General features: G+C 37.1%; 1 protein-coding gene across 1 annotated transcript; it reads left to right on the forward strand.

Annotated features, from left to right (window-relative positions):
* Positions 1-4,397: 4,397 nt before the first annotated feature.
* On the forward strand, positions 4,398-10,351 carry LOC306752984 (uncharacterized protein; the record flags this gene model as incomplete). Its single annotated transcript, XM_079236816.1, has 9 exons — positions 4,398-4,476; positions 7,058-7,084; positions 7,502-7,546; positions 7,643-7,678; positions 8,053-8,082; positions 8,326-8,364; positions 8,685-8,717; positions 9,236-9,375; positions 10,194-10,351. 8 exons carry the CDS (start codon positions 4,398-4,400, stop codon positions 9,352-9,354), a joined length of 408 nt encoding a protein of 135 aa, XP_079092942.1. The 3' UTR covers positions 9,355-9,375; positions 10,194-10,351.
* Between the last annotated feature and the right edge of the window lie 497 nt (positions 10,352-10,848).

The raw sequence follows: 10,848 nt of genomic DNA on the forward strand, positions 1-10,848 counted from the left end.
ATGAAACATAAGTCAACATAAGTCATGCTTATAGAAAGATGATTTAAAAAATGGATATAAGTAACGGTCATTTTATTACTCGTATTTTCCAAAAATATAAGCACTTTAAATTGGTCAGTTAATAAAAGCTTAATATTGTAAGGCCATCTCCCAGTTATTTCTATGCAAGCAATTTTCAGGGGTTTTCATTTTTAAATATTACATTTTAAAATCATCAGCTTCTAGCAGTGTTAGCGTGTAAATATCACATTCAGTACTTTAATGCATTTTACAGAATTACAACTGTTCATATATATTACAGTAGGAACACTTAAATCACAGTATAATGGCTTTTCTATACTTTGTAACTCATTCCATGTATCCTGTGAACAGTGAACAGGAACGCAGATTATGACCGATTCTCAAAGTCATTATTGGATCCATTCTTCATAGAAATATTCAGAGACAATTAACTGTGTGAGGTCTCTGTCTGAGATCCGGCAACTACCGTTAGTGAACACTAGCTAAATTCTATTCGGTCTGCTATGTCTGTGAGCTGTGCAAAAGAAAATTAATTATGCAATTATAACCTAATCTACCATACCAAAATAAAGCCGTGGAGCCCACACTGCCACTAACTCATTTCCCTCAAGAAATATGAACAAATTTTAGGAAAAAATAAAAAAGCGATTTCAGAGAGAAACCGACAGAAAGGTACATTTGACAGATCCCAGTGTAAACGTGAACCAGCACATCACCTGGTGATCAGGACTGAAGACAATGAGGTTAAGGAACAGCACTGTTCTGATGGGGTACGTCTGTATTCACTGTTACAGCAACTAAAACACTCAAGCAGCCTGTGTACACATTCAGTTTAGCTAATGTAAAATAGCACTGCTAACGCTAGGTAGAGGTGGGCTGATGTTCTCTGCTCATGTTGCTCCACAGGTTGTTCAGGAGAACCGTAACACGTCTCAATCAAACCTCTACCGGGGTTTTACCCTGTTGACTCTTTTCAAGCTGAAATAACGAATTTCAAAGAACCAGAACTTGTCTATGAAATCATTCCCGGCGCAGAGAAGAGACAGCGTTACACAGAGTCGCTTGACTTTGCCTAAGGATGCACTCAAGAGTGACAATTCACATATTTATACACAGAAGACAAAGGTGGGATTCACAAAGGAATATGTGGCTTCAGGTTGTGATACGAACAGAGAGAACCTGAAGGTCTTTGTTCTGCCCTGATGTTGATGGCCTGTCCACTCAAGTGATTACTTAACCCTACTCAAGTAATCACTTGGAAGCTACAGGAGGGAGGATGATTTGCATACAGAGGTTTGTAGGCCATCTCACAAACTAGAAAGAGAAAAAAAATCCCATTATAAAGGTCAGACCGTCGGATAAACGTCGCTACTGAAGCCCACCTACTCAGGTGTTCTGCAGGGCTGCCGTCGAATAGTCTTTTTAGCTATGGAAGCTTCCTAACTAAGGGAAATAACTCTGAAAGTAAGTGTCAGCCATGATAAGAGCTGGTTGAATTTTTTAAATGCTAAGAATCGGTGCTTCAATGCTTCCTTTCTTGTATCCTTTAGCAGAGGAAACACTCGGACATCCTTTTACCAAAGATTTAAAGCGACGCAGCATGTTGCATTATTAGGACGTCTAGTGGAGTCAGATTCTACTGAAGTCACACAACTCACAACTCTCCTCACCTCTGTTTTATCTCCAAAAGTATCCTTTGAACTCTTGTTTTTATTGAGTAAGTTAAGTAAAAATCTATGATGATGATCGGGTTTTCCTGGGTTTTTCCTGGGTTTTTCCTTGGGTTTTCCCAGTGGTTCAGAGTTTATATCAGTTAGTGAAGGCTGCGGACTCAACCACACAGACAGCAGACACAGAGAGCTACCCCTTAAACTGCTGCTGGCATCCACAGCAGATGGTGAGTGCTGAATGAGCCGTGTTCCATGAAGTACAGTATGTCTCAGTGCAACAGATGATGTCCTCATGGATACTAGTGTTTATCAAAGCAGTCTGCATGCTCCTGGTAAAGGGAAGTGTGACATATTCAGTCATCCTGAAATAACACCATCTACAAATAATTAATCACACCCTACTTTCATTAAGTTCAGTGATGAAAAACTATCATAGTATAAACACACCGCCATATGCACAACATCTGATTGTACTTGTTTCTGCCATCTGATTATACTCCCTGTGACATCACCATCACAGCACTGCCTGCCAGAAATACTTTCATTCAAACAATGAATCAGGTTTGAGTTTTTTGAGAATCAATACAGGATTACAAAACATAATATATTGATACTCAAGTGTATTGTTATTTTCTTAAGCCCAGATGGCAGCTACTTCTAACAAAGAGAATGCATGACGTGTCCTCACACACTATCTATAAGGAGTCTCTTCCTGTCATCATTTGCAATAGAGCGATGAGACGTCACTCGTTAAATTGAGACAGAGATCCCTGCCTATGACATATATGTGGAATAAAATGATTTCTGAAAGTACTATAAATTGTGCCTTTTAGACACATTCTGCTTTGAGCAACTCCTCAATTTAAAACCAAAGCTTTAGATGATGAAAGAGAAACCAATAAGAGACTTACCTCATGCAGGATGTAAATATGTCAACGTACCTTCTTGCCTTTTAAGAGGGCTTCAAATGAATAACCGTCCAAGACGATCCATACATATTAATAACGTGCTTCCTCGTCCTCTGACTGCAGCTCAGCTCATCACCCTGAATGACAAGCCGAGACCCAAATCACGGAAAATGTTCAACTTTTCAAATTGATTTAATGAAAAGATGGTGCAGTTTGAACCTGAGATATTACAGGATATCACAGTATGCCAACAAGAAACAAACTAGTTTGAAATATTCCCTTTTATAGTCGATTAAAAACCCAAAAGTGCATCTTATGGATACAAGGTAATATATAATATATATAATAATACAACATGCATAAAAGTTTTCATGCACACACATGAAATAAAAAAATCCAACTACTGAGATGCAGTTTCAAAAAAACTCAAATGATGTAACTTTAGCTGAGAATACTAACTCACTGAATCTATGACAGCAAACGCTGCCCTGTGGAGCTAATTCAGTGTCTTGAGGAGCAGCTTTAATCAAAAACTCAAAATAAATAAAACAAAAAGCAATTAAAAAAATATTTGAGTGTACAAAATTAACTTTTCTTCTGATTACCTTATCAGTAGGTAAATACAGCAAATCAGCATCTCGTCATGCGCGTATTTATGTATACGATATCAGACAGCAGGCCTAGGTAGGGAATGCACGGCCTGCCAATGCTTCAACCTGAGGTAACACTTAACATAGACCTGAGTCTGGAGGAATTCATACTGGGAGAACTGGGGATGTTTTTTGCTCCTGACAAGAGTCTCAAAGTCTGGAGTTATGCTGCGTTCACACTAAAAGCTTTGCGACTAGATTACATGCAGAGTCAGTGCACAAACTCGCATTTCCGCCGGGCAACGTGAATGGACGCGAATGGCTGAAAAAAGTGTGCCTCATTCACGGATAATATTATGAACCCAGTAGTTCAAAGTACAAAGCAGAACTAGTGGATATTTACTCCATGGTGGACGGTGGAAACTAACTGTTTTCATGGCGATAAGCCCCTCCTCCTCTCCGGCTCGCTAAGGACTCTGAATAGATGGCACTCCCCTTCAAAATAAGAAAATCCTTCAAAATAAAAGCACAAGATTTTGTAAAATGGGGTCTTTAAACTGGGATCTTTAAACAGGGGTCTTTAAACTGGGGTCTTTAAGATGGGGTATTTAAGATGGGGGTCTTTAATATGGGGTCTTTAAGATGGGGTCTTAAAGCTTGGGTCCGCTGCCATGTAACCGAACGATTAATAACGCGCTTAATAACGATTAATAACGCGCTCGATCGACAACTGACTAGTCCAACTCTTTCCTCAACTCCAGGATATGCGGTTCGTTGGCCCCATGTCTGTGATATAGATCTATATTATCATAAAATATGTCCATTTTCTCACGGAAAAAATACATTTAATTTTTTGTTCTTCAAATAGAAATAAAGAATGATCCGTTAAGCTGGAATGACACTATATACTGATGATACTGAGTAATACCTGATACTAAAGGAATCATAACATCATTTCACAAGAGGTGTGAAGGGACCACAGGGAGGTTCCTCGTTCTGTTACTGACAGACTTCTCTAACCACTAATGGTTCTGTTTATTTCTAACTAATCTGCTTTCGTCAGGTTCACTAAGAAGATGCTTACACAATGTTTGCTTGGTGAGGAGATGCTTTCACAACGTCTGTTTGGTGAGGAGCTCCACGCCCAGGCGGCTCTTTAAAAGGCAGCGTCCGTCTGAAGCAGATCATCTCCTGAGAGGAACCACGAGATGATGATGATGATGACGTCGTCTGCTTTGAGGGTCGCTTTCCTGCTGCTTCTGGTCACTGGAACAGTGACCGCGAGAGGTGAGACACTGAACAAGTCCTCTTTATGTGGTGTTGGTTATGTTATGGACTTACCTTGTTAAGGTGATACACAGGGTTACCTGGTTTTATCTTTTGACAAAAGACTCATTATTCAGAGTGAAGAGGCTCAGTCGGCTGAACCTTCAGTGAAGAAGCTTTCCAGATGAGAACTTGTTCTGCTTAATGGTCGCCAGGTATTCTTATTCGTATTGTTCCATCCATCCGGGATCTGTAACCTGTGATCATTAGGGGACGAGGGCCACACCTCGATGGTCATGAAGCCGGTTATCTCACCTGGTCTCCATTGGCCTTTAAAGCCAGAAGAGAAGATGGAACCAGGAGGTCAGATGTAATCAGAATAGTAATAATACATAATAATAACTTTATTTATATAGCAGCTTTAAAACAAAGTTGACAAAGGGCTTTACAGAGAATCAAAGAATAGACATAACTTAAATACCGGTAAACAAAAAGGACCATGCCATAAAGGCAATGAATACAACAAAAACAAACTAATAACCAAAAAAAACAAATGGAGTAGAACACAAACAAATAAATAAAATATACAAACAAAACCTGGGGAACAAAAAAACTGCATAATAGATCAAAAGGACGACGTCAGTTAAAAGCAATTCTATAGGAATGAAACACAAGACACTACATTACATTTCATTACATTACATGTTTAGTGTTGTTAGATGTATATTTATCATGAACAATAATCTCATTGTATTGCTTGTTGACTTTTAAAGCATATGTCAGGAGTTTGAATAAAACTAAAAGAATCCACAGAGTGTTAGTCCATCACTGAACTATTTACAACTTCTCCCCTGAAGACATCTTCTCACAAACACAGAACACATTTCGCTTTGAAATTGCGCTCCAGCTCCAATATTTCCGCCGCTTCTAACAAACGTCACTCAAACATGTGGGGGATTTGGTCAGGGACTATTTTCAGCGGCGGATTAATCCACATTTGGTGCTCTAGTCTAAGAAGTACTTGTGGCAGTAGGACTGTGTGTGTGTGTGTGTGTGTGTGTGACCTTTGTAGACGCTCCACACTGTGTTCTGCTCTTTGTTTACACCATCCTGGTTAGGAGGTTAACACAAGGCTTTCTGTTGGGAAACAACCTCCTAGTGACTCATGGTGTCCATGGTCAGTGGGCGGAGCCAGCTCACACCTAACCCTGAACACATGTTGTGTGACCACACAAGCGCACACACAGGGGAACACAGTTTGAATCAGCTGTTAACCTGCTGGTTCTTCTTCTTCAGGGTCCCCCCAGTGGTGTCACCAGCTCAACACACAAGTAGAGCACAGTGGAGGCGTGGCCTCAGTGGTAGCAGTGGAAGTGGAGTTCTGTGTTATAATATATACTTATAAACAGTATACATCAGACGGAAGTCAGCTGATGGGTCACAACGCTATCCTGCAATAACTTAAATGATTTTCACGTATATATTCTAGACATTTAACAGGTTACTTTAAAAACATCTCAGAACTGGTGAAACATTATATATATATATATATATATATATATATATATATATATATATATATATATATATATATATATACATATATATACATATATATATATGTATATATATATATATATATATATATATATATATATATATATATATATATATATATATAAATATATAATGGAATGACATATATATGATAACAGTGAATGTTCAAACGTTTTATATATATATATATACATGTGTGAATATATATATGCATATATGTATATACATATATATATATATATGTATATATATATATATATATGTATATACACACACACATATATATATATATATATATATATATATATATATATATATGTAAATGTATATATATAGTCCTTTGTTTAGCAAGAGCTCTGCAACTATAATATATTAATATAATATGTGGGACAACTGAGGAGACTTCTTAAAGACACAGCGCCATCTAGTGGATTCTTTTAGCATAACAAAGCTACAGTCAGGGTGAGTCCGGTTCAAGAGACAGACAGACAGACAGACAGACAATTGATACATTGATAATCCTGCCTTGTGTCACAATTCTTTTTCTGATATTCAAGAGAAAATGTGTCCCTGATGCAAGATATCTAAATCTTTAAATAGTGAGTTGTGCAACTTTATAATGGTTTATAACTTTCTTTATCAATAGCAATCACTCATGAATTAATGCTGTACACATCATTAATAATACATTCACAAGAACACCTTTCATGATCTTTCATATGCACTGCAGCAGGGTGGATATGATAAACTACAGAACAAATGAAAAGCCAGCAAACAGGAAGTTGTATTTACAGCTTTACTTACCGATGTCAGACGCATCGTAACATCCTTATGATGAGGAAGAGATATTATCAGCAGAATAATTGTTTATCAGCTGAGGAAGGCCAAAGTTATATATTGTATAATCTCTACATTTGTTCATAGTGTTTGTAAAGTTGAATGAGCCTTTTATTCCAGAGCCTCATCACATGAGGGGAAGAGCTTCACAACAACAGCAGAATATTTTCTTGTGTTTAGTGACGACTCTTCTTCTCTTTCTCTGCAGGACTGTTCGATATTTTCCGGAGCAACGGTGAGTATTTTCAGTGGTTATAGCATGTTCATATTCATAAGGAGCTCATGGAGCCCAGTGGAGTTCTTTAGTGGCTCTGTGGCGTCCTGTGGTTCAAGGACAAAAGATACCAGGACACGTCTAATTTCATTTAATTTAATTTTTATGTTCCATTATTATTTCTTTCTCTCAACGTCTTCCGACTAAATGAATGAAAAGACTTGATCTTATGGTGTTTATGTCTCTAAATCTCAATTAAAAAAGAGAATTATACAAAGTGATTGTTTCTATTTGTCTGGTGGTCAAACTAAATTATTCTTAGTTTATGGATGCATTTGTGATGGAAGCTAGTGAGCTCAGTCACAAGAGAGGAGGACACAAGGAGCTAGGAGCTAGTGAACACAGTGAGTCCTCTCCTCATGCCTCTCTGTGTTACAGGAGTCTCTCCCAAACCCACAGCTGCCAGACCGTCTGCTGGAGGAGGTGAAGCATCTTACTCACACAATTAAATGTATTATGAGTAAATACTGGTTTTGTTTTATTTGGATTTCTTCAATTTGACATTCTGCATTCTTTTAGATGGCGGGTTCAATTTAGCTGATGCTGTTAATAAAGGTAAATACTCTCTTTATTACACTTTTTTAAATATTTCAAAGGTTTCACTAATATTAACCCCAACATTAGCATTAGCATTAATTCACACCAAATATTGATTGTTTTATGCTTTTGTTTTAATGAGTGCCTTTTCAACAATAGGTTCCACATTGTGCGTGCTGCTGGTTTCTTGCACTGATTTGTTCTCATGTTGTTGTGTTGTTGTGTTAAATATTTACTGGAACATTAAAACTGAGCCACAGGTAACATGACACATGACAGCTTGTATACGAATAATCAATATGTAATCATCAAGTTGTTCATGTGTGTGTTTCAAGTCAGAATCCAAATTGCTAATATATTTAAGTTTAAATGAACACTTCTTTATCTTTTAGATCCCAAAACCGCCAAGCCTGCTGGACGAAGTGAGTACACAACAACCACTTATTGTTCATTTCTTTGCAAATATTGACAAAAACAAATGAAACAAATGAAAGTAAAGATGGAGATCGGGTGACACACAATCCTGTTATATGCAAACATTTGCACTTCTTTGCCACCTGCCACATGTACGGATTGAGTTATATTTAGTTTAATAACAACTACAATGTATAAAATATTTTAAAAAAAAAATTCATCTGTGATTTTCTAAATGTTCTTCATTCCAGATGCCGGTGGATTCAGACTGGAGGATGCTCTCCGTCCAGGTAAAGCTCTTAGTTTAAGTTGAATTATTATTATTATTATTATTATTATTATTATTATTATTATTATTATATAGATGTATTGTAGAGAAATCTGAACATTGGATAAACCCAGGTTCAAAATTAATTATTTTATTTGGTTGACATATTAGAGTGAAAGGTATTTACTTTGGATATCTCTTTGTATAAGTCCATATCTCAGAAAATATTGTCAACAGCCATCAAAAAATATATATTTTAATGCCAACATGAACGTGCATGAATAATATATTTTTTGCCGTTTTGGCGTCTGGCTCATGTTTTGAAACGTTCTGTTCCCTCAGCTCAGAAACCCACCGCTGATCCCAGAGGAGGAAGTGAGTCACAGCTCCTTTACTACACGCCTGTTCATTTACTGACATATTATTACATCATTACTATAATCATGCGATATTTGTCTCTCTCAGTTTGGTAACACTGTTTGTAAACATTATATACCACTGTATAATTATTACAAGCACTCATAAATGTCCATAATGCTTGACAACAATAATCACAATATGAAGTATTTTATAATGACTCATAATATATAAAGTATCATAATACTTTATAATCGCTGACAAGTACACATTGAAAAAGTAATTTTACAATGTTGTGTTGTGTATTTATTTCTTTTTACTTAAAGCGCCCAATGATCATGCAGATTAACACGTTATAGTCAATTATAACAATAAGTATATGCATTACAAAAACACTATAATGTTTTATATCTATGGGACCTATAGTACACTATGACCTTTGCAACTATGTTGTAAACAGATCATAAATCATCATAGTTAAGCATCATAGACCTGTCCACAGTGTAATAAAGGACCTCTTTCTGACCCTTCCTCAGACTGCCAGGGAAACCTGGTGGAGAAGCTGAACGCGGTGATTGAGAACCAGAACCAGCAGCTGCGCATGCTGAGGCAGATGATCCCCACGTCTCGCTTCTACCAGCCGCGCACACGCTGAGGCCGACGCTCAGGAACCTTCGTGAGGATAACTTTTTTAAACCTTTTTTTTTTAAACCATTCCCTGTGCTTTTAAGAGAAAGAACACGTTCCCCGTGCCTTTAAGAGAAAGAACATTTTCCCTGCGCCTCTCATCAACCCTAGGGTCCCCTAATTAGGGGAACCTAGGGTTGACCTAGGTGTTCTACAGCTCATATGACCTTGATATGAATACCAGCCCCTATTGTCCTTGATCTCTAAAGAATCAGCAACTCCTTGCCTTTAAAAAAATAAAATAATAATATGTATTATTTATTTTCTGCATAAATATGATGAAAAGTCAAGAGTCTGATCAAAAAATGACTCCTCGATCGCTCCGCAAGTTTTTTTAATTGTATTTTTGGTGCCTTCCCATCATGCCCCAGACTAATACTGCACCTCTATAGAAAGATTAAGACCTAAAGCATCCACATCTAATAGTCACAATAAACAAAAGCAATTACATTTTTTCAAGCCTTTCCAGTCCAAAAATCACGTTTTTCGGTTCAGAAATAGAAAAATGAGCAACTTTGACTTAAATCTGTGCCTTTAAGAGAAAGAACACGTTCTCTGTGCCTCTAAGAGAAATAAAACATTCCCTGTGCCTTTAAGAGAAAGAACACGTTCCCTGTGCCTTTAAGAGAAAGAAAACGTTCCTTGTCCCTTTAAGAGAAAGAAAACATTCCCTGTGCCTTTAAGAGAAAGAACACGTTCCCTGTCCCTTTAAGAGAAAGAAAACGTTTCCTGTGCCTTTAAGAGAAATATATGTTCCCTGTGCCTTTAAGAGACTCCTTTACTGACTGCCCCTTGCTTGTGTTTCAGATGTGAGGAAGACGAGTTATGATCACCTCCCTCACTGCGCTGGACCTTCTTCATGCTTTTTACTGATTGTTGCATATAGAAGTACTGATTATATTTCATATCACCATATGATTGTAAATGCACAGGTGATGACTCAGCATAGCTGCTCTGGTGAATCAATAAAGAGGCTCTTGAATGGTGAACTTGTGTGTCCACTCATTATTATGAGCTTGGTATTATGTAATTACCGTCACTGCTTTCAATGAGTCTGACTTTATGAATATCAAGAATGCTTCGATGTTCGCTGAAATATCAACCTTCAAGTTTGCAGAAATGCATTCAGAAAGCTAAATAACGGGAAGTAGGAGGTAGACAGACTTTTGAAATAGGAGGAAATGTAAATCTGGTGCTGCTCATCAAACAAATCCCAGATATGAAGAAGCTGCTGAAGCATAAATACATCATTACATATTAGGAACTAAGACAGTTAGTGAGGTGTCATCTGAGGTGTCGTCCTTGCAGCATTTATTTGGACGATAGAACATAGCTCTCTAAATATATGACAAAAGTATATAATGTTTGATATTTATAATAATAATATTTGTATAGCGATTTAGAGATACTCAAGGAACTTTACATGGTAAAGACAAACAATAGAAGCAATAAAACAAGAAAG

Source organism: Taurulus bubalis, assembly GCF_910589615.1.
Source record: "Taurulus bubalis genome assembly, chromosome: 21".
In the NCBI taxonomy this organism is placed as follows: Eukaryota; Metazoa; Chordata; class Actinopteri; order Perciformes; family Cottidae; genus Taurulus; species Taurulus bubalis.